The 24,753-nt window shown below is 47.0% G+C and overlaps 1 protein-coding gene across 3 annotated transcripts in view; it reads left to right on the plus strand.

Annotated features, from left to right (window-relative positions):
- TAF5L (TATA-box binding protein associated factor 5 like) overlaps nucleotides 1–24,753 on the plus strand; it is a 184,640-nt gene that overhangs the window by 93,280 nt on the left and 66,607 nt on the right. For all 3 annotated transcript variants that reach the window (XM_086927067.1, XM_086927069.1, XM_086927068.1), the window contains exon 3: nucleotides 5,341–5,445. In XM_086927067.1, coding sequence (XP_086783193.1) covers nucleotides 5,341–5,445 — 105 coding nt within the window. The remainder of the gene's footprint in view (nucleotides 1–5,340; nucleotides 5,446–24,753) is intronic.

Below are 24,753 nucleotides of genomic sequence, written 5' to 3' on the forward strand. Positions count from 1 at the left end.
TGGGAGAGACCTCTCAAAAAGCCTGCAACCAACAAACACAGGGGTCCTCTCACAGGATGCCCATACAGAAGTTCAAAAGGGCTGAAGCCAACCCCCTTCTGTGGGACCTCTCTGTAAGCAAACAAAAGGCAGGGTATCAGGACATCCCATCTACGCCTGAGCTTTTCAGGTAGTCCATGAATCATCCCTTTTAGGGTCCTGTTGAACCTTTCAACAAGCCCATTGCATTGTGGATGATAGGGTGTAGTGAACTTGTAGTTGACACCACATTCCTTCCACATAGCAGTTAAATAGCTTGACATGAAGTTTGCACCTCTGTCAGAGACAACCTCCTTAGGAAAGCCCACTCTGGAGAACACTCCAACTAGGGCTCTTGCCACAACAGGTGCTGTAGTGGTCCTAAGGGGAATAGCTTCAGGATACCTGGTGGCATGGTCCACCACCACCAGTATAAACTTGTGCCCTGATGCTGTCTGGGGTTCCATTGGACCAACAATGTCAATCCCCACTCTTTCAAAGGGCACCCCCACCACAGACATTGGTATAAGGGGGGCCTTTGTTGTGCCACCTGACTTACCATTGGCTTGGCAAGTGACACAGGAGCGACAAAACTCCCTGGTATCTTCATTCATGTGAGGCCAGTGAAAGTGTGAGATAATTCTGTCCCAAGTCTTGTTCTGGCCTAAGTGACCTGCAAGGGGAATCTCATGGGCCAAGGTGAGAAGGAAACCTCTCGGAGACAAGGGGACGACCAGCCTCCTGGTTGCACCAGGCTTGGGGTCTCTTGACTCAGAGTACAGGAGTCCATCTTCCCAGTATACCTTGTAGGCACCTGTGGCGTTCCCTGCAGCCTCAGCAGCAGCCTGCTGTCTGAGGGTTTCAAGAGAAGGGCAGGCTAACTGTTCCTTCCCCAGGTCTTCTCTGGAGGGGCCCCCTGAACCCAGAAACTCAACCTGATCAGGTTCAAGTTCTTTAGGCTCAGTTTCCCTCAGCTCTTTGAGGTCAGCCTCCTCTGAGACTTGATCCTCAACCTGGGGCAAGGGGGAAGGCAATGCCTTAACCCTCCTGCTCTTCTTCTTGGAAGGTGTCTGGTCCATTGTTCCAGGATCCAGCACCTGTTCAGTGGGGCATCTTCTGGCCTGTGACCTAGTCACAGCAAGCACATGTGCTGGCAAGCCTAACATTTCCATGTGAGTCCTCTGCTCCACTTCTGACCATAGGGATGACTCCAAACCATTGCCCAACAAACATTCAACTGGGAGGTCTGAACTAACAACAACCTTCTTTTGGCCACTTACCCCTCCCCAGGAGAAAACAACAATTGCCATGCTATGGTGGGTAGTGACATTGCTGGCATTGGTCACTAGGTACTCTGGACCTAGCATGATCTGTCCAGGGTCCACAAAGTTAGGTGTCACCATTGTGACACTGGCACAAGTGTCCCTATAGGCCTGAGCCATCTTGCCATTGATAAAAGGTGTCTGTCTGTATTTGCCCAAAGTATTGGGACTGGCATCAGGGGATATATCCACATCCCCTGTACAGACAAGGACAGCCTGAGTGAGTGTGCCAACTAAGTTGTCATACCCCTCAGAACCCAAGGTTAACCCAACTAATCCCTTGGGAGGTGCACTACCACTGCTGACTGTACTAGGGGGTGCAGGTGCCTTAGGGGCTGCAGTGGCAGGAGTTTGCCCTCCTTTCTTGGTGCACTCACTAAACCAGTGAGTTTTACTTTTACAGTATTGGCACCACCTTTTAGACTGGCCTTCTTGATTCTTCTTCTGGGAAGCCTGACCCCCACCCTCTTTGGTTTGTTGGGGACCTGTCGAAGACTTCTGGTCATTTTGTTCACCTTTGGTATCTTTACCCTTCTGGTCTGCTTTCTTCTGACCACCCTGGTTCTGCTTAACCCTTGTTCTGACCCATCTGTCTGCCTTCTTTCCCAATTCTTGGGGAGAGGTCAGATCTGAATCAACAAGGTGCTGATGCAACAACTGGTTCTGACAATTGTTTATAATCTGTTCCCTCATGATCAGATTGTACAATCCTGTATAATCAGTAACCTTACTGCCCAGCAACCAGCCCTCCAAAGCCTTAGTTGCACAATCCACAAAATCAGACCAATCCTGAGACTGAGTTTTCTGGGTATCCCTGAACAGCAACCTGTACTGCTCAGTGGTTAGGCCAAACCCATGTATCAGTGTACTTTTCAGGACTTGGTAATTGTTAGCATCCTCAGCTCTAGTAGTGAGGAGCTGATCTCTACCTTTGCCTTCAAAGGAGAGCCACAAGACAGCTGCCCACTGACTCTGGGGGACGCACTGGACAGTGCAGGCCCTCTCCAAAGCAGTTATCCATTTGTGGATATCATCCCCTTGTTTAAAGGGGGGCACTATCTTACTCAGGTGTCTAGTGTCTAAACTCATGTCCTTTTCTCTAGGTAAAATGCTGCCACCAGTGAGATCTAACCCACTTAACTTTTGCTCTCTAGCAAAGGCAAGCCTCTCTTTGGCCATGGCAAGTTCTTCCCTTTCAATCCTCAGATTGGCTTCCCTCATCTTAGCTTCATGCTCCTTTCTCTTAGGGGATGACATCCCTCTATGAGAAGAGGTCTGAGAGCCATTGGTTTGAATGGATCTGTTAGAGCCTCTAGATAGAGACCTAACTCGTCCATTCCCAATGTTAAGTCTGCCTGAGAGTGGCCCTGGGGGTCCCCCAAATCCATTCTCATGCCTACTTAAGTTGGTCCTAGTGAGTCTACTGACTTCTGCCTGACCTTTGTCTGCCTCATCCCCTGATAACTCCTCTTCCTCTTCCTCAGCATCATCTGCTGCCTGGAGGTGGTGGTCAGGGTCTCTAAGGGGGCATATTCCCATCTGGATTAGAAGAATCTGGGTTAGCAGTTCTCCTGGCATCATAAGTCTCTAAGAGACCAATCAGAAAGGGAATGGTAGGGTTAGAACCCTGTTTTAGCTTCCTTGAGGTACACAATTGTCTCATCTCCTGGAAGCTAAGAGCTGCATATCTGGACATGACCTGTGGAGGGTCAACTGACACAAGGGGAGACAGAGTTTCCTCCTTTGTCTGACATGCTTTTCTAGTGTGGTGTAAGTGATGCACCTACCTACACTATATGTTTACCTACTGATCCCTTGCTAAGAGTTGTAGTCAGGGTGTGCTAGGCCCTGTTGAACTACAACAGCTGGTTCAGTAGAACTCAGAGTATTCTAAGCTAAGTTATATGTACCTTAATACTTATGTGATCTTTCACAATGATATTCGTAGGATACGTGTGGTAAAACAACAGCAAGCTCAAATCCCAACCGCTGCTCACCAATGTGAGAAGTTGGCCTGATATGCAGTGCTCACTATTCTAGTGATCACTATGTATCAGTCCAAACAACCCTTATTGATGATTGGTTGTAAGTCAACCGATAGACCAGCTATCCTAGTAGCATGGACAAGAGCAGTCTTTAGGCTAGACTCTAGAGGGCGTGTTAAGCCAGCTGTTATACCATCACATATACCCCTTGAACACCAAGTGAAAGGACACCACACAAGTTGTTATGAAAATAAAGTGTATTTATTTAGAACACAACAACCCTGGACTCTTTATGAGGACAGGGTGCTAAGCATTGTTAGCACCCTGTCCTCATAAAGAGTCCAGGGTTGTTGTGTTCTAAATAAATACACTTTATTTTCATAACAACTTGTGTGGTGTCCTTTCACTTGGTGTTCAAGGGGTATATGTGATGGTATAACAGCTGGCTTAACACGCCCTCTAGAGTCTAGCCTAAAGACTGCTCTTGTCCATGCTACTAGGATAGCTGGTCTATCGGTTGACTTACAACCAATCATCAAGAAGGGTTGTTTGGACTGATACATAGTGATCACTAGAATAGTGAGCACTGCATATCAGGCCAACTTCTCACACAGATGACGTCAGTCGAAAGAACGCAAAAAAACACTCCCCCCGAATCCGAAAGAGACTGGGCTTGATTGGAGTGATGCCCCTCTCCTCCAATGGCTGGCCTCCGTTTAGGAAGCCAGCCAATGGAGGAGAGAGGTGGGTTCAAGACCCGTACTAAAAAACATTAAATCTCCGACCGGAGACTGCGCAAGCGCAGCCTTTCGGTCCTCGACCTAAAAACGAGAGAGGCAGATGAACTTTGTTGGTGTCAATGTCTCTTTTTTGTTTTGAATTTTAGAGGAGAGTGTGACTGCACATTGTCTGCCTTCAATAGCATCTTGATTTGATTCCTCGTGAAAAATTGTTTGAAATATGACAAATATATGAATAGTGCCCTCTTTCTTTTTTCAGCCTCTAGCTGCAAAACTTAACATTAATTAACCAGCAGTCTTTCTTCTAAACGGAATTTTGGCCCAGTTTAACAAAGAATATTGTGTTTGCAAACCCAAAATGGCTTGTTTATATGTTCCAGATAAAGCCTTTCGGAATCACAAAATGGGATTACGACTAATTTTGAATCTCAAATGGGAGGGGGACTGAAAAGGGGATTCACAATGCTGTGTATGAGTGGTTTGCAAGTTACTCACTCCTTAAAGCAAATTGTAACCCATTTACAAGGGGGAGCAATCCCCGTTGCAACAGCTACCCCTTTGAAAGTTATCAGATAACCTCTGGGTGCTTCAGTAATACTCATGAGGCTGATCGTTCTGCAACTGGAGATTTTGTGATATGACCTATTAGTACATAGGTCGCATCACAAAATTGGAGACTCTTTGCAAAAAGTTTGGTGCACAAATTGCGACCACTTTTTGTCATACATCTCAAGTACATCGGGCCCCTTTATCTTAATTCATGTGAGAATAATTGTAATGTCACCACAATTACTCTAGGTTCTACATTGGCATTATCATTAGAACAGATGTTCTTTGTGCAAGCAGCATTGCACATTTCCTTATGACAACCTTTCAACATTCATAATTTCCTCCTTGGAACAGTTTCTCTGCATGAAAGGCCAGTTTTTCCTAGTGTGGCAACAAATTTTATCCCACATACTGATTTATTGAAGATCAGTAGGCAACTCTACTATCTTGTCTGAATACGCCTTTGGATAGAATGGCGTTTTGCAGCTATAATCATTTTACTGTTTATTGCTATGTGATAACTTATTACATTTAGCAAGCTCATAAAGATACGTTTGATGTATTGGATGTGTTTCAAAGGAGTGCAGAAAAAGGTGGTGTGTTTAACAAAACAAAAAAACACTTTTTCAGCATAGTTGGTTGCTTTTGTTAGAGATTTCTAATCTGCACTGTAAATATTACAACAAAAATGTCCCACATATTAATTGTATTATCTTCATCTGACAGTACAAGCTGAGTCAAGTTGTGCCAACATTGTGTCCTCTTCACCTTGCCAGGCTGACCCTCAGCAGTATGAAATTCAGTTTTCAAAATTACGAAATTTTCTTTCAGGTAAGGAATAAGGTGGAGTGGTGCAAGATAAAGTACTTCACACTTCTTACAAATTTGTTATTAAGCACTTGAGTGCAATTTGTAAGCGAGGTCTAATGTCTTGTGATTGTAGCAAATTAAATGAATACATTATTTTTATTTGAGTCCAGTGTCAACGGTGTATATTATAGATGATATTGTGCACTATACCAGTTCATATCCAGCATTATCTTAAGGAGTGTCGATAAATAATTTGGCCAGATTGAATGCTCTTGTTTTGTTTTCAATTCAAACTTGTAAAGTTCTTTAAATATCAAATTTTTTTCCAGCATTATTTTTGGTGACATTTCCATGCATCCATTCTCAGTATAATTGTTTAGTAAAAACCTATGCAACTTTTCTGTGCTTGCAACCAAAGCTTCCAAGTGACATAACTGAGCATCATCTTAGTAAGCCTTTCTTCGATCGCAGTAAATAAGCTGAGCATTAAGTCATTTCCTTTTGAACTATAGATGTTTTTGAAGCATACTTAAGTTTTGTGTATATTCAAGGTATCTTACTTTGTTGAGATTTTGTATTTGTGTGTTGGCCTTTAATTGGTGTACACAAGGTTACAATTTATTCAATAATTTAATGGTAATATAGTACTTTTCAGGAAAACGTTAGCTTATAACAGTCACAATGACTGAATGTTTTTTCATACAGCTGATCGAAGCAGGTTTAATGGAAACCTAAAGGTTATTTTCATCCTCCATAATTAAAATAAGTGGAATGATTGCAGTCATAAGTAAATAAGCAAGCTATAGGTTTTATTTTTATTTTTTTCTGCTGAACAGATGATTGATGTAAAAGAGAATCTTACAAGTCTCTTATTTTAATAGTCCATCCTTGTAACTTTGGTCTTATTTTGAATTATGTTCATTCTGTACTTCCAAATCAACTTACTAAAAAGGGGAGATAGTTTCATCAGGTGGTAATAGAATTTTGCAGAGCAATCTTACCAATACAACTGAGATTTACTGTAAAGCCCTAGGCTCCAAAAAGGATAAGCTTCACATCCATCCAAAATTTTCCACCTGCTTATAGTGACATCTAAGTGTCACGTAGTACTATTGATCCAAAAATGTAAGTTGTCTAAAAAGTAATGTTTAGTACAGAATTATAAGAAAATGAATGCTGTAGCATGATAAATGACACTTACTGTACATATATTCTGGATTTATTTAGTGCAGAGAGTAATATTGCTTATAATCTAGTCCAAGATATTTCATATTGCTACCGTTGCTCCATACCTGATTAAACCTAACAATTTTTCATAGAAACATTGTTATAGTTTTAGTAAGCTTGCATCCCGGCCTAATTTATTAATTTTGGTGCATAGATGTGCTTTACTCACCTGGGCAAATGCTCTTCAATAACCAACCAAGCATTGGTACATGTTTTTTGCTGTCCTGTTGAATTCTCTTAGATGCCAGATGGCATATTGCCACAATATTATCAATTGAGCAGGATTGCAATCTAAAATAGTTCTTCTGTTGGCAAATGTAACTTTTCTTTAATCCTATCCAATAAATAACTCTACTAATTTAGCGAATACCTTAATTTCCCAGTCCAAAAGTGAGATTAGTCTAAATGAGTGCATGTTTTAGAGCCTGTCTGAAAAATTGTAAGATCATCTCTAGAGTACAAGGAGGTAAAGATTAAAGATAGAAGTGAGGATTTTTCTTTTAAAGTTGGGATTTAACTTAAGTATAGCTATCTTTATACATTTTAATCTGCAGTTCACAAATGTTTACGAATTGGATTAATCTTAAAATATAATGTAGCGGCAGTGGAAGAACAAATTACTTTTTTAGGCCTGTTAGTTGAAACCTGATTTTACTTAAATTGTGTATGACTTAGTTACTTATAGGGACTTTCAGCCACATGTCATCCATTTGTCTGTTTCTATCATTTACATTTTTCTCCATCCCACTCAAACATGCATCAAGGAGCAATGTGTCTGTCTACTTCAGCCATTGGCTAACTTCACTATGAGTCACAGCATGCTGCCCTTTCACAATGAGCATATCCAGACACACAGTACTTTTCAGTACCAGGAAGTACAATGATGTGTGCTTTTTTTAAAATCCCAAAACTTTTTTTTATCAACAAACGTCTAGCAGCTTCCTAAACAAGAGTTTCGCAAATACCATAACAAAATATGAATTGCCTAAAGGCTGACAGACAACGTCAGACCTATTGCAGGTGTGTGGAATTCTTGTTGCCCAAATCCCAGGACCTAATGTTTGGGGTTGCGGACAAGTATTCATGTGTATTTTTGTTCTCAGGACAACTAGGCCCAACTCCCTGTTGCACAAACCCTTTGACTGCAAGTGCACAGTACCACATTATGGATATGTGAAAGAGCATTGTCTGCAGTTAATGTAAGATTTATATCCATAGGTACATGCCGTTCGAACTTGTATTTATGGTTCATTAACCACTTGGCTGCTAAGGCAATATTTTACTTTTCATTGAATTTCCATTGAAATCAATGAAAAGTGCATGACGAGTTACCCTTGTCATTAGCGGCGAAGAGGTTAATGCGAAGTCTTTAATAATAGGGCAAGCACTCTAGAAAAATGCTGTGAGCTCAGCTTGTACTAATAAAGTAGTTCCAGTATAACAATGTAAGGCTACTTGCAATGCTCTAAGTATGCTGTTTGATTCTATGCAGACACCTGCAGAAGTATGGAAGCTATTTTGATGATTCTTTGCTTTAAAAAAAATGGAGCAACAAATTGCAGCTAGAAGACTAACATTTCTGCTAATTTGCAATGTTGGGTACCATTTATTTGATGAATAATTTAGTAAAATGTGTTTGATACATGCCAGGATTTTCAAACAAATATTCATGTGGAATAAGTGAAAAACCAGTTTTGGCAAGATTATGGGAAACATGATAATAAACCATTATTGGCAGAGACTATAGGTCTTGCACTAATTGCCACCATTTTGGATAGAAAATGTTTTTTTTACATTGTTTTTATAAAACTTTGTTGTAGAAGCTGCTGGGCCCTCACCAATGTACCACAAAAAATAGCCTACAAGCAAACATGTTTTTGGTCTCAAAAGCACATTTTGCTATAGTAGTCCCTGGCCGTGACGGAAACTACTTTGTGTGCTAATGTTCTCTCCTTGTGAACTAACAGAATACTGTCACTAACAGTGAAGTTAACACTTTATGGTGTTATTTATATGTTATATATATATATGTGTGTATTATAATTTTAACAACAAAAGGTCTACCACAACACATAATTAGGGGCCCAGTTATTAAAGAAAGTTACAAAAAGGCACCCATGAAATACGTCCTTGCATTAGTGCAGATTTACTACCAAGAATTCACAGAAGTAGACCTGGAAACCGTACTCCTACAAAACGTTTCTAAACTGCATTTTAGCAGGGGCAAATATGCATGTGTTTGCTCATGCGAAAATCTGCTGAGTTTTTGAAGCTTATCCTACAACCTTTTTTTTAAAAAACATTTTTTACCACCCTATAAAAAGTTTGTTTTAATTATGCACTTATTCGTAGTAAATTTCCAATCCAGGGTCAAGTGGATTAAAAAAACCACCTCTTTATTGGCGTTGCCTGTGCTTGCTAGAATTGTTGTGGCTCCGCCCAGAGAGCAGATACCAAGAGGAGGAAGAGGGTGGTTTCTCTCCCACTCTCTTCAGCTCTATTTAATCGTTTACACAGAGGCTCCTTTATTTTTACCCTAGTTAGTTTGGTTTCCTGGCTCAGAGAGGGTGTTGCCACTTTTAGGCTTCTTGTGACCACTCTAAACTTCTCTGTGTGGGGCTGACTCCTCCCACACATTAAATTGGCCTTTGTGTGTGTCTTTCAGTAATGAAATTACGCAAATTGCCAAAGGCGGGTGCATGGTGCATGTCCCGCCTCCTTTCCAATGTTCACTCCCACAGCGTTTTGCTCTTGGGAGCGTGCAGCAGCGCGCAGGGTGGTAGCTGCATTCCTCGTCACGGATCAGGCTACTAATTGAACTAAAACGCGCTGTCGTGCTTTTTTCTTTTGCCTTGGTTGTGTTGTCGGATTGTTGTGTTCTTCGGCTGTTTGAACCAAACACGCATATCCTATGGTATTTTAAACTTTTAAACACAGTTTGTCAAGATATTTTTAAGTTAACATGTAAATATAGCGCTAACTCGACGTAAAGGCTATCTGAGCGCTGAGTTGCGTCCCACGCAGACTCGTTCATTTTGTTAGGCACGGGAGAATAAGTGATTTGCCCATTCACACGATTGTCTGCCTTGGAAGGATGAAAGGTGTGGTCAGGGTGACTGGTTTAGAATTGCACAGATTTCTTTGATGGGTGGAGTTGCCAGAGAGATGATTCCTGTTTCAGACCAGCGTGGACACCAATCTGTTTTTACCTTAACATGGATTACAGAAGGGGCCTGCTTTTGCAGCTGAACCTGCACCTCACGCAGGCAGCCGCGCATTTCTTCTGGAGCCCTTCACAGGCTGAAGCTTGTACGCCCGCTTTTCGGGGTACGTGTGTGTGTGCGCGCGCTGAAGTCCACTTTTATTTGGGTTGATCTAACCGTTTCCGACCAGGGTGTGCCTGCTGCTGCCGGAGGAAGTACAAGCCATAGCTAAAATGGCGAATAATATAATAGCATAGTGTGTATTTGTAAAGCGCACCTTTGCCCTCACCCCAAGGTGTCTTGGTGCTGATATGACAAACATTTATTGCTAGCCAACTTAGTGTTACTGATTTTATCGACCTCCTAAGGATGAAAGGCTCAGTGGATACGGCTTCATTGGAACCTGTGACAATGCGGCGCGCAGAGTGGCAGCTGCATTCCTCGTCGTGGATCAGGTTACTAACTGAACAGAACTCACGCGGTGCTTTCTTTCAAATGCTTGTTTTATTTGCCTTGGTTGTGTTCTTGGATTGTTGTGTTTGAACTAAACACGCTTATCCAATAGTATTTGTAACTTTTAAACAGTTTCCCAAGATATTTTTAAGTTAACTTGTAAATATAGCGCAAACTCGACCTGAAGGCTATCGGAGTGCTGAGTTGCGTTCCACGCGGACTCGTTCATTTTGTTAGGCAGGGGAGAATAAGTGATTTTCTCAGAATCTCAGTATTTTGAGGCTTTATTTATATTTATGCATGTGTGTGGTTCTGCAGTAACCTAAGAAGTGCATCGAACTCCAGTCATCCAGCTACTAATGTGAAAAGTTTGTGCTGCTGTTATTTCTTCTTCACTCTCCACTCTCAAACTTTCTGCTGTCTGGACTCACGACAGAAAGGATCACACTGCAGCAGGTATTTTAATGGGCCCTGAGGGTGGCCTTTGCTTGTCTATAAATGTACATTATAACTACTAGTTTTTTCAGCTCAACTAAATTAATACAAATAAAAATGTTACTGAAAAATATCATGCAATAAAATTTTCAAAAGAAAAACTGTCAGTTTTTCAAGTTTATATATAAGAACACATTGCTCTACAACATACCTTGAAAAAATTGCCAATACCCTTCGCTAAACACTTATAACGTCCCAAAGGCGAGACCTATTGGCTATGCCAATGCTTGCTTGTTTGTTTGGTGGCCCATGTGGGATCGGTCGCATGTGAACGATTTTGTTTACTGCTGCTAAGTTGTCTACACTTTGAAACCGCTTTCTTTCTACAGTCCATGCACGCTTTGTTTTTAAGCAAATTACTCCCCATTGTTATTCACAATATAGGCCAATACATACACGTTTTATGCATTAGATCTCACTGCACAAAATGCAGAGGATTGCGATATTAGCCAGAATCTTCTAAATGTCCGTACCCTGTAATTTAAAGTTGGATAAATACAGTGTATAACAGTCACCGTGGATCCACAAATAGGACACATTTTTTTAGACCGATTTATGCTACAGCAGTTTTGGCGTTTCGTAACAGTGCTGTGTAAATGTCCTAGTGTTATCCAAATTAAATGTTAAAAGTAATATGCTATTAAATTTATCGACCATCAAAGGTTTAAAGGCTCGATTTGTGACTGCATTGTCTACAGGATGCACAGACCTCTGATTAGTGGGTGCTTAATCCTGTTTATGGAAACATGTTTTTCTGCATTTGTGAAAAAGACAATCCGCTCAGTGGCTCATGTCTGGCTTGCAGTTTGGTTTTTTCATTTAAAAATTACCGTTTTGTCTGGTACCTCTTGTGAGAAGTTGGCCTGATATGTGATGTCCACTATTCTAGTGGGCACCCTGTATCAGTCCAAACAACCCTTATGGTAATGGTTGTAAAGTCAACCTTATAGACCAGCTATCCTAGTAGTAGTAATACTTCAGAGAGTATGTGAAGCCAATTGTTATACCAATAATAACCCCTTGAATACCAAATGAAAGGACACCACAATAGGTATATATCAAATATATATGTATTTATTACTAGCCCAACCCCTCTGCACTCTTTATGAGGTTAGAGTTCGAAATACAGCACAAGTGACTCAATAAGCATACTATAAGTTGCACAAATACAATTCTGCCCTAGGGGCCTCACGAACCATATACTAAGTGGTATAAGAACCACTTCAAAACGGGTGAATAGGCCTAGGGAATCGTTGGGACTACGCTGAACAACCTCAGGTTAGGAAGTAGGAGTCTCACAGGATGCGTGTGCAGTGTCTAAACACACACGTGGGTTCTCATAGACTTTCAATGGGAACGTAAAGTTAACAAAGTAGTTGATTTCGGACACTTCCGGTTGGACTACGGGAAAACCCAGTCAAAGTAGGACACTTGGATAGTTATTACTCACGGGAGCACCGGAGTACTCTAGTTTCCTCACCCAGGGAAGCTGGGTGCATAGGTGTTCTTTTGTGTCTGGTTTAGTCGTCTAATCCTAAGGAGAACTGCACAAAGAGGCTGCAGGCGACCAGGAGGAAGATGTGCGGTTGGATCCAAGGGTGGATCGAAGCAGTGAAGAACCTGAAAGCAGAGGGGACAGAGTCTGTGTCACTAGCCAGTGACCATGAAGGAACCAGGCGATGTCGAGATGCAAACAGGTGAAGAAGTGAAGCTTGTCTCTGCAGCCACGTGGACCAGGAGGCGTCGACGACTACCAGGAGCTGGATAGGGACTGTCCCACGAAGGATCTCGCTGTTGGCGGTGTCTGCTTCTGGATTGGAGTAAACCAGCCTTGGCAAAGGCAACCCACGCAAGAAGGGAAGATCGGCTTCTGTTCAGACCAGCAAGTTCTGGGGAGCTTCCCGTTTACAGGAAAGCAGGAGCAAGCCCGGAGCAACCAGGCAAGTGGTGTTTCGTAAAGATATCTTCAGGAGGGCTACTAGCCAGCGGGCTAGCAACCGCGAAGACGCGTCAAGGAGAAATGCAAGAGCAGGCCCCACGTGACACTCGTGGAGTGTGGAGGGCTGAGCTTCGGTGCACTTATGGCTCGGGTTTGGACTTCTCAATGCACATCTTCGAGGACTCCTCAGAAGCTGCACAGTTAGCAAAAAGCAGGTACTGCAGGTAGTCTGGTCCCACGTCTCTCGTGTCCACCAAGGGTCTAAGCTTTGCTGTGGATGTGGGTCGGGGTTAGAGAAGTCGAAGTCCAGAGACTGCGTCGCTAAGTCTTCGGGCTCCGGCGGGAGCATCAACAAAGCAAGCTGGCAAGTCACTGATCGTGCCTGTTTGCACCGGGTGGTCCCTCCTTGACCACAGGGGAGATTCTTAAGTCTTCTAGTTGCAGTAGAATGTCGAAGGTCCAGAGTTTCGTTTTCTGAGTTTCAGTTCAGGATAATCTAATGTCTCTAGACACAGCTTCTAACTTTATACCAAACTAAGGGGCTGGATTACCTGCTAGGTCCCTCCTATGGGTGGAACCTGCGAAGGGGGTGGTTACACCCCTTTCCCTTTGTCCAGTTTCACGCCAGAGCTGGGGCTGGAGTGCCCCAGCAAATGGTTTGAACCGGGCAATGCATGGAGCACCTTGTGTGTCCCAGGCTGTGTCTCATTTCATTCAACCCACCCTGCCCCAATACACTATAGCCTGTCTGGGTAGATGCTAGAACCGCCCAAGGCAGGACATCTATTGTCCAGGCCTCCCTCGCTGGAAGGGCTCCCAGCTGCAGGAGGTCAGACTTGTGTCTGTGGCAGCAGCATCCATTTTGTCATGCTGAGGCTCTGTTTAACTTTAACCGGGTAAAGCAGTAACTACATGTCTTCTCCCTCTATAAGGGTGGAATGCTACCCCCGTCGCCAGAACTGGCGAGGGGGTAGTATTCCAAAGCGTATGACACCTTACACGACATGTTTTGATAAAGCCAAACCAAAGTTAGCATTAACCGCGAGGATTATAATGCACTAAAGAGTATATGGTATGGCTATATCCTAGAACAGCTATAAGGACATGGTTCCGAAAGTTGCAGGCAGGCTCAGCTCATGCTAGAGCACCATCTCACATAAAACCAAGTCCTGCCATAGGAGTGACTTATAGGTATATATGTGTTTATATATAAGGGTAGATATAGGAATACTATATCTAAGCAAGGGGCGAATACACGACCTTGCCCAAGCTGAGTGATCAGCCAGTTGTGTCAATTTGGATGGCCAGCCAGGGGTGGCATAATACATGCTGCAGCCCCTGGTAGGCCTTTGATGCACCTATGCCCTGTGTACCTATGGTACACTATACAGGGGCTAACAAAGGTGACCCAATACCCAATTAGGTATGTACCTAAAGTACATGGTATGAATTTAGAGAGAGAACAGCTGGGCTTTGGGTCTGATTAGCAGGCCCACAGCCACACTAAAGTCGAAACCAGTATATCAGAGCAAAAAGTGGGGGTGACCATAGGAAGCAGACCCTACACTCCCACACCTCTATTAACAGGAGATGCAATACCCCTAACTGGACTGAATAGATCAAACCTACACAGGACTTGGCAATTGTTTTGTTAAAATGCCTTCTTTTATATATTGTACAATGTTTTCAAATCTCTTTGAAGCCCGATTTCTGTGACGTGGAACTCAAGGTATTTATTACATAGTTAATACAATGCACTTACCCCAAAGCAGCTGTGCTGTTTTTAGTGCCACAAGACCATGTAGAGTATAAACCAGCAAGGCTTGGGTCCTTAGCTGCCTGGACTGGACCACTGTATAATGAAAAACAAACTGTATGTCCAGGGAGATTGTTAACCGTGCTTTTGATGGACAGCTTAGACCATTAATTTAAAGGCGCCGAAGCTTTATTCAGCTGTTCTTATGATAATTCTACAACCAACAATCAGACTTGATTATGCATGTGTTGAAGTGGAAAACACTGGGTTAAAGTGGTGTCATACGGAACTCATTTTGCATACATATTCAACTTAAATCGACCTCACAACAAATGTAACACTGACAATGGACAATAAGGTGAAAAAATCATATACATTGGACGTTAAAGTGAGATAAGCATATAACCTACACAAACAATGTTTTCAGCACAAAGCAATTGACAAGTCCTAACTTTTGTGGTTATGCACTAGGCGGACATTGTCTTTTTAATCCAACTTTATTGGATTTTTCAATAACACAAAAATTAATTGGCAGCAGATCACTTATCATTGGAAGAAACATGACATTGTACACAGTCGACAAGGCAAGGGAGTCCCAACTGGGCTGGGTACGGCAGTTCAGAGAATCATTACAGATATATACAGTTAGACAGATCATCACAGTGGTAGTAGATTAAACCATTTACCCCACACTTTACTGACTAAGTCTGGGCATCCCCGTGCTTCGAAGAGAGACTCCTCCTGCACTCCACATCAATCCACTCCTCTTTTCCATTTCTGTACAGTTGGTGCCTTATCCTGGGACCAAAGCGCAGCTATATCTTTTTGCCACCGCCACGGCTGTCCCCAGAAAGCACTTGTCTGCCCTAGAGTCATCCAGGCTGTCTAACACCCCCAGCAACAAGCGTCTCGGATCATGGGGGACCTCCCATCCCAGGGCCTGCGTGGGTTCGAGTTCAACCCCTCTCCAGAACGGCGCTAAAGCCGGGCATTGCCATACCATGTGAAAGAAATTGGCTGGGGCAGAGTCACAGCGCGTGCATGCTGGGGAAGATCTCATATGGGCCCGGAATAGGTGCGCCGGAGTGAGGTAAGCTGCATGAAGGTAGTAAAGTTGGACCAGGCGCAACTCTGAGGATGTGGTCAGGGTTTTGGGTGCCATAAGGGGATCTCGCCAGTCCGTCTCCTCTAGTGCGCCCAACTATCCCTCCCATCGAGCCCTGAGCTGGTCCAGGGTTGCAGGACTATTGTTCACCAGTGACCGGCATATGCGGGACACAACCACCCTGCGTCTCTTCCCCCCCCCCCCCTCCCTCCCCCCCCCCCCTCTTTGCAGGGACGAGACCTCTTTTAACTAGGCCCCATGCCAGAGCGGTGTTTGTAGAGTAGGCTTCCGGTCCCACCGCTCATGGCGTAGGGCTGTGCGCCAGGCCGTAAGCACCGTCCTAGTGACAGGGGGTTGAGCCTGCGGCACCGGGCTGCCATATAAAAACGCCTGGATCTGCGTGAAGTTCCTTGTGTTGAGTTCCACTCGGTATGCTGGGGTGGACCAGCCGCCCGCAAACCAATTGTGGATCACGATACGTCTTGTGGCCAAGTAGTAGAGGTGTAAATTAGGCACTCCCATGCCTCCATCGAGGAAGGGGGGGTGCGATACAACAGTGCACCAGGGATAAACGCGACCTCCCTCTTCCCCAGAGAAACCAGGTAAGAATGCCGTCTAGTTCCCGAAACCAACTACCCTGGAGGTAGATGGTGATGTTTTGCAAAATGTAAAGAAAACGAGGGAGGATCATAAATTTTAAGAGCGCGCTTCTGCCCAGGGGGTTAAGGGGGAGGGTCTGCCATTTCTTGAGGTCTGACTTCATCCTGGCGACCAAAGGCGCGACATTCAAAGCCCATTCAAGCTCTGGCAGAAGGGTAACCCAGACGCCTAGATATTTGAACGATTGCCTTCGAAGGGGGATATCCGTCTGCCAGGCAAAGCAAGCCCAGGAGTAATGTAAAGGGACCAAAGTTGATTTTGCCGGGTTGAGTCTGAGTCCAGAGACTCGCTCGAAAGCGGAGAGGACTTCCAGGCATCTAGGGCCAGAACTGTCCGGGTCCGCCAGATAAAGCAGGACGTCGTCCGCGTAGAAGGCTATCTTATCAACCTGACTCCGGTCCCAGGCCCATCCCCGGATGAGCGCGTCCTGCCAGATGAGCGCAGCCAGGGGTTCCATCACCAGCGCGAATAAGAGTGGTGAGAGCGGGCACCCTTGACGCGTACCCCTCCGGATTAGGAATGTCTCGGAAAGCTCGCTGTTGATGAGAACACGGGCTCTGGGGTTAGTATAAAGGACTCTGATCAGGTGACGGAAAGGGAGACCAAAGCCCATCCTCAAGGTATCTCCAGTCCACCATATCAAAGGCCTTTTCAAAGTCTATGAAAAGCAACGCCAAATACGGGGTTAGGCGACTAAGGTGGGCCATAGCCAGGTGGAGGTGACAAATACAGTGACGAGTGCCCCTGGCAGGCATGAACCCGCATTGGTCGGGGTGGACTAAGTCCCGCAGAAGGGGTCGGAGTCTCTTGGCTATCACGGTGGCGAATATCTTGATCTCCGTGTTAATCAGAAAGATCGGGCGATAGTCCGCACAGTCCAGGGAGGGCGGTTGCGTCTTTGGATTGACCACTATAGTGGCCACGTCAGATTCAGGTGGGAAGAATTCTGCCTCCGCCACATGATTGAATAGTTCCACTAAATGGAGGAGCAGAATATCGCGAAAGGCCGCGTAGTACTCCTGGGGGGGTAGCCATCAGGACCAGGAGTTTTACTGGGGTGTAATAGTGAAATCGCCTTGTGGATTTCCCCCTGGGTGGTCCAGAGCCTCCGTGGTTTCCCTCGGGGGAGACACGGCAGCCGAGTACCGGTCCTCTCCGGCAAGTCCGCCAACGGAGCACCAGGAGGGCGAGCGGCATATAAGGTCGTGTAGTAATCAGCAAAAGTTTGTGCTATGGATGAAGACGACACATGGTGGACCCCGGTATCTGAGCGGATTTCGGAATAATGCGGTTGACTTTGGGATAGGACACTAGGTTGTGGAGGAGCTTGCCATTTTTATCACCCCACCCATAAATACGTGCCACCGATTAACGCCAGAGCATTTTAGCGGATTCCAACAAGATCTGGCAAATCTCTGCACGGACCACTGCCAATTGCAGAGAGGAGTCTCCGCAACCGTTAGTTAGCTGGGTGCTTTCCAGCTGCGCTGCCTGAGATTCCAGCTGCACAAGTTGGGCTGTATGCTCCACCCGTTTTGCATGGACCAGTCCCCTGGCCACCCCCTCCCCCCCCACCCCCCCCCATATCCCCCAAGGGTCTTGGTCAGACTTAGTAAATTGGTCCATTTTGGTTTGGGTTGGGGTAATGGGGGTCTGGGTGGTGTGGGTTCTGCCCATGTCCTTGAAGAATCAGCTTGGGGTGGGCTGGGGGGCACACCAGCGTCTCGGCCGCAGCCCCCGCCATCCGGTGTAATGGCCAATCCCTCTCCCACTCACCGACTTTGAAGGGAGGAGGCCGCTCTCCAGGGGAGCCCAACCTACGACAGCAGTGGCGATCCCTCAGGCAACCCCTGTGACCCCAAGACCTCTGGGCCCCTCCAGCAAGCCCCAGCAGCAAGGCCTCAGGTGTCCAGGGGGTGAAAGGGGGTGCAGCGCGTGCGCCACCCGACACGGTGGCCTGTGTGCCACCGTACCAAACCACAGTGCACTACTCAGCCCAAAGACAGTGGGGAGAAGCGGGCCCTCACATCAGTGAGCCTGGGGTAGGTCGGAGAACCTTCAGGGCCTTGGAAGTCGGGCCACCCTGCATCTCCGGTGCCAATGCAGGCAATGGAAGTACCACACCGCGCAGAGGACCAGGCAGCACGCCCCCAGGGATTGCAGGACGGTCTCAGGCCAGCTTTCCCGCTCACCCAATGGATCCAGCAGTACCACGCATCCTCCGCACTGCGTCCCCAAGATGGCAGAGGGCGCGAAAAGCAGCAGCAGACAGAAGGGGGATTAGGGGACTCAGAAGGAGTCTCACAGAGGTGTGGAATGAGGCGCGAAGGATTTCACAGCAGTCCACACAGTGGCCTCTGGCCCTGAGGGCAGTTCACCCATCAAGGCGGCACCACAGATCCTAGTCTCTCAGCCCGCACGGGGGGGGGGGGGGCACCTGCGCTGCCCCGATAGTCCAACATCAAGTCCCGGGGGGAGGCGACACAGAGCCAGGCCCCTGGTCTCCACACAGCCCCAGAGAAACAGTTCAGGCTTCACCCGGGCAGAGGCCCTCTCTCTGCCACCACGTCGGGCCGGCTCCAGGCACACTCTCCCAAGCAGGTCAGCCGTGCCACCCAGGCTCCGCTGTCACTCACTGCAATTTCGCCCGCGGGCAGGGCCGGCACAGCGGCGCGGCCCGGCTCTGCAGTCCCATGCGGTCTCTCCTCCATCCGAGGCGCAGTTTGCGGGTGTCGCCCTGCACGCGTCGTTCGGAAGGCCAGCTGGCAACCTCCCACGGTCGCGTCCACCTCCGGGGGATCAAGGGCGCCTCTCAGCGCTCCAGGGCGCCTCCACTGCGTTCCATGGCGCCTCCGCTGCGCTCCGGGACCGCTCCCCGCCTATCCAGCAGACACTGGGGCAGAGCCCGCACTGCAACTCCGGGCTCCGCGGCAAGACAGGCAGCCGTTGTTTCAATCCGTCTCCGCCAGGTGGGTCGTAGGCAGACAGGACGGGGAAAGGGAACGCCAGATGGATCCCTGGCTGGCCAGGGCTTGCGCCAAAGTCAGTCAGAGACCACCACCACTCCTAAGTCAGGGCAAGGGAGTTACACGCCAAGATAACCCCTGCTCACCCTCTAGGTAACGTGACACGAGCAGCAAGGCAAAACTTGGAGGCTATGTGAGTTAAGTATTTGCGCACCACCCCAGCAACAACACCCAAGGCCCACCACAAAGGAAACTCCACACAAGGTTATATATAAAAATAGCCTTTGTATTATACCAAAACACATTAGATAAAAAAAACACACGCTTTACAATGGGCCAACAGGCACGGGCAGAATTTACAGGGGATATGTACAAGACAGGGCCACATTGACCACTGTCAGGAATATGCACTTTCAGGCTTAGTACTTGGTAGAATTAGCACTTGTAGGAATAATAATTAGCACCTAGCACAAATAGTAGTAATACCATAGAACATAAAGCACACAACCAGTAACCACTGGTTACAGGTAAGTACCGCCTACGCAACCCTAACCACCTTAGGACAAGGTCACGCAGGGAACCAGGACCTCACTAGCAACACCTGTACTAGCAAGGACAACCACTTAAGTATCACAATACCTGTAGGGGTATAAGCACATTACACATGATGCATCACAACACATTCAGAGGTGTAGGGAATGAAAACACATGATGCATAACATACATTCAGCGGTGTAAAAACAAGGCACATGATGCATAAAAACACATTCAGAGGTGCAGCAAAAGAACAATTGCGCCAAACTTACACAAGTCACCACCTGTGACTGTCCCTAGGCCCTCTGGCCTGGTTGGGGCTAGGACGCCCGGTGTCCCAATGTCAGGGGGGGCCTACACGTAGCAGCTGCCCACTAAGTGCTGGGCAGCTGTGAAGACAATGATGGGGCCAACGCTGCAGGCTCTGGCCAAGTGACTGTCCCCTGAGCCCCTCTAGACTCTAAACAAAGGACTGGCCCCTTGGAGCCTCGCTGGGCTCTAAACAAATGTGGCACCCAAGGGCCACTCTGGGCTCGTGACAACTGATTCCCCCTGAGCTTTGTGGGCTCTTCAAAACAATTGTGGCGCCTTGAGCCTCTCGGTGCTCTGCAACTACTGTGGGCGGGAAACCTCGCAGGGCTCAACAAATATGCCCCCAGGAGCCTCGGGGCTCCAAATCACAAAATGCCGCCTTGTTGGAGTCCCTCACGGGGGACTCAAACTCGCAATTGCCCCCACGAGCCTCTCTGGGCTCCAAGTAAAGAAATGCCCTTCAACCGTGGGAGCGGCCCGCTATCAAGTGAAGGTGAAGGCACCGGCAGAGCACCACCTCACTCCTTCTCGCCTTGCTCCGGTCTTGTTCGGGTGCCGCCGGTCCTCGCGCCGCGTTGTGGAGCCCTCCTTCACAGGGGCTCCTCTTCCTGTGCGGCTGGGCAGGACGGCTGGGCTTCTCCTCGTCGGTGCGGGGCTCTGAGGCCACAGAAATCCTTCTCGCTGCTGGCGGGACTTCCGGCCAGGCCGGCTGGAATTGGCCGGCCAGCCTCTTCCAGGTCGTCACAGGCAGCGCGGCGGGCCGGCGGGGGCTACACACACTCCTGTGCAGTTCAGGAGCACGGGGTAGGCTCCCGCTGCTTCCTGCTTTGTGTACGAATCCTTGGGCAGCCAATCACCACGCAGGTCGTCCGGCGAGCCTCTCGCAGCCTAAACCAATGGCCGCGCGGCTCCCGGGTGACGTCAGCGGTGGCTCCCTCTGCTTCTCCTCGGCCCCGGGGCTGCGGCAGTGATCTCTGGGGCCACAACGAGGTGTGGGCTCCCTTGCTAATTAAATAATAATGCCGGCAAGGTCCCTGGCGGGGTGGGCACCCGTCAGGGGTCAACAAAGGGGCAGGCACACGGCAAAACGCGGCGTGGGCAGCCGCGAAAGGGGAATAAGAGCGCTACCAAGCGCTTAGGGGCAGAATCCAGCGCTCCCAAGCGCTATAAGTGGAAATAAAGCGCTCCCAGGCACTATCAGCAAGGTAGAGTTCCAGCACAGTTCCTGAGGCAGGCAGGGGGGGCAAGGCTGGGCCCAGAGCCAACTCACTGGGCCTCCAGGCAGGGAGGCAGTCCAAGTGGCGGTCCTCCTGGTGCCCAGCAGCAGCCCCCCTCCAGAAATGGATCCAGGTAGAGAACAGTTTGTGTGGGGACACAGCCCCATTTTTATACAGGTCAATCCTTTGTTCTGGCACAGGGTGAGGGGGCAAACCAGTCGCAGCTGGTTGGTGAGCGCTCTTGATGTGCTCAGCACCTCACACTATTCACTGGCAGGGCTAGGGTCATTAGACGCACCACAGGGGGCAGAGCCAGCATGGAGTGGGGAAAGCCCAGCCCTATTCAGGACCCAGGTGCACTCCTCCCCAGCCATCAGCATGTTAATCTAAACACTCGCCACCGGGCAGACCCATCCAGACTCCTGGAGCCAGGCTCACCAGCCAGCTCCAGCCAATCACGTGCCAGCCCACTCACTGCACAGACAGGCACACTTCTAGAAGTGGCACTTCCATACTAGACACATACATGCCACATACATCATTGCGCAGCATTCAATTTCACAAGTTCGCACATACCAAACTCGAGCCTGCACACCTCACGCACCAGAAACTACCAGGGACACAGACATTCCCCTTGCATTCCTATGGGAGGGCAGGCCAACCTTACTCCACGCACTCAGTGCGCACGCACTTTCCACTGGGACACAGTGAAAGTGCGCAGAAACCAAAAATCACCATCACCAGGTCACCATTAAAAGCAAAAGGTTTAGGGGTGAACCTGCCAGAAGGGCCAAGTCCAACAGTCCGGGCCGAGGTTTCAGGCCCAAGGACAAGACGGCGAGGACGCCGCCATCTTGATTGATCAGGGCCACCTGTAGGAGGGGATACTAAACAGAAGGGGGACCCCCAATTAATTAAAGGCAGGTGAGTGGGGATATTACATAGCACAGTAAGAAACTAAATACCTGCCAAACAGATTAAATATAGGCCTCATAAAAAGGTCCTTTAATACATTGCAAACCACCCGAACCAAAGTAGATCACATCAAAACATCATAACACATAATTGTTGATTTTATTTCAAAAAAAGTTATTTTCTGTCTAATACATTAACATCAAACCACAAAGGGCTTTTTCTTAAAAGCCAAATAATTAACACAGTCCCAAATACCAGACACATACGCAACTATCGTATCTTCATCCATACGAACATTTAAAAACACTTCATACCACAACCAGGCATCCAACATACAAGTACATAATAACCATGAACTGATCTGGTAACAATAGATGGAAACCAGTCATCGGGGAGTCTGAGAAAAGATCAGTCAAATAAACCCCAGATGAAAAAACGCCGACGCGCGTTTCGGTGTAAGACCCCAAACAGGGCTACACCTTCTTCAGGGCGATGATGCACAACTCGCAGTGGGACAAACAATCTATCTTGGCGATGAGCGCACCCGATTTCAAGAGGAATACCACAAGCTAGGAGTCCTCAATAGGAAAACTTCAAAGTAAGCTCATACGGAGTCAGAAAACCATTCTTATAGGTAAATCCCAAGATACATCCTGTTCAAAGGCGCCAGATCAGGGAAATGGAAGTAGACACGATGTACAGATAGTTCAAGGAGCACTCTCCTCAATAGTACAACGTTCCTCAATAGTACAACGTTAACGCTGGCACGCCAATTTGCTTCGATAACGGTTAGGTGCACCTATCCAGTCGGTCGGGGATCAAATCAAACGATTCCCGAGACCCAGAGCCTGGAGGAGGGGGCCAGCGAGGGCAGCATGGACACCGGACAGCCTTCCAAGAGGATCAGGGCGATGCAGACTGGATGACGGAGTCTCACTCGGCAGCCTGGAACTTCGATGGCAGCTGAAAGCGGCCGGATGTGAGGCGGATGACTGAGGGGGTCCGGAACACTCTTAGAGTGCGACCGCCATCTTGACGCCTCAAGCCACGCCCCTCGACATTCTCTTTTTATACAGGTTCTTGCCTACTATCCTGCCTGTGAAATAGAGAAGGGGTTGAAGTCGTTGGAAGGGTGTTGCATAAGGAAGGGGAAAGAATTCAATTGGTTCCCTTTTGGCACACCCTATCAAAGTTGCCCCATTCTCAGGAGTCCATGCGTTTCAAACCCGTACTTTAGTTCAGGGTTCTCCTCAGGACTTGGACTTGGTCGTAGAGTGGACTCTACAATAAAAATAAACATAAACAATAATATAGTGACTGACCCAATCTTGTGAGAGGTATACATAAAGCATTAAGTACCAATTCTCTTGTGTGTACATGTGTGCAGCTTTGAGTAGACTCTTTCGGTGTCTGTACCTGTGTACAGCGTTGGATAAATTCGCTGGAAATGAAGGGCTACAGAGAGTGAAAATTAAAAACCCTGTTGGGTATGTTCTGGTAGTTGGACTAACCCAGAGCTTAAACAAAGCGTGGATGTTATACTCTTACCCTGCCAGTGCTTGGGTATGGGCAGGCTCTCTATGTGATGATTACTCGTGCTTCCTTGGTCATCGAGTTCTGTAGAAGCAAACCTGATTTTGTTTTAGCGAAACAGCACTTGCAGCAGTTGGAGTGTTTACAAGATTTACAACAGTGTCTTTTTAAATACCTAAAAAACTGCCAAGGCGTCGCACTTGTCCTTTGATTGCTGCCTCACCGGGTCCATGAGCTAGATGAACTTCTGCGTCCCTGTGGATATTAGAGGGTGACTTTTATTTCTAGAAAGCATCGAGAAAACTTTGTCCACCAATGTAAAGATTCCGCACATTTCCGTGGGTGTGAGCGCGGTGTCACTTGCCTGAGATTAATCACTGAGGGACGGAATCATGTCTTGCTTCATCGCTTTCAAATTCCTCACTGGGGCTGGCGGGCCGTTACTGACTGCAGCTAGAGTGTTGACCCAGCTGGAGAATCAAGGTCATGTGGCCTGGTGGATTGTGGGCCCTGTAGTTCGAATTTCTCGCTTCTTCCCTAAAGTTTCGTAATATCAGAAAGTTCATTTAAGCCATTAAGCGCTGTATCGAATTTCATTATAAGGAGCGCTGCTCTCTGAGCTAGTATAATTTCAGGGTCCCCTCCTCTTTGGGTATTCGTTTTATCAATGATAGAACAGTCCAGTTGAAATCCTTGTGTGTTTGCTTTTGGGACACAATGTTCAACCATAGGAGCAGTCCTGATTTGATATTTTAGGCATGATCGATGTTGCACTATACATTGGCATACTTCTTGGCTCTTTTTCCCGATATAGATTTTTTTTTTTACATGGGCATATAATTGCATACACCACGTTCTTGGATTTACAGTTAGTGAATTCATTGTGGCGCCAATATCTTTGACCGTCTGAGAACGGGGTTCCTTCAGCGGTGGAATTGCAGGCCGAACATGTGCCACATTTATGATGACCTTGTACGGGTTGAAGATTCAACATTGTTCTTAGCGTAGATGGTT

Source organism: Lissotriton vulgaris, chromosome 6 (genome assembly GCF_964263255.1).
Source record: "Lissotriton vulgaris chromosome 6, aLisVul1.2, whole genome shotgun sequence".
In the NCBI taxonomy this organism is placed as follows: Eukaryota; Metazoa; Chordata; class Amphibia; order Caudata; family Salamandridae; genus Lissotriton; species Lissotriton vulgaris.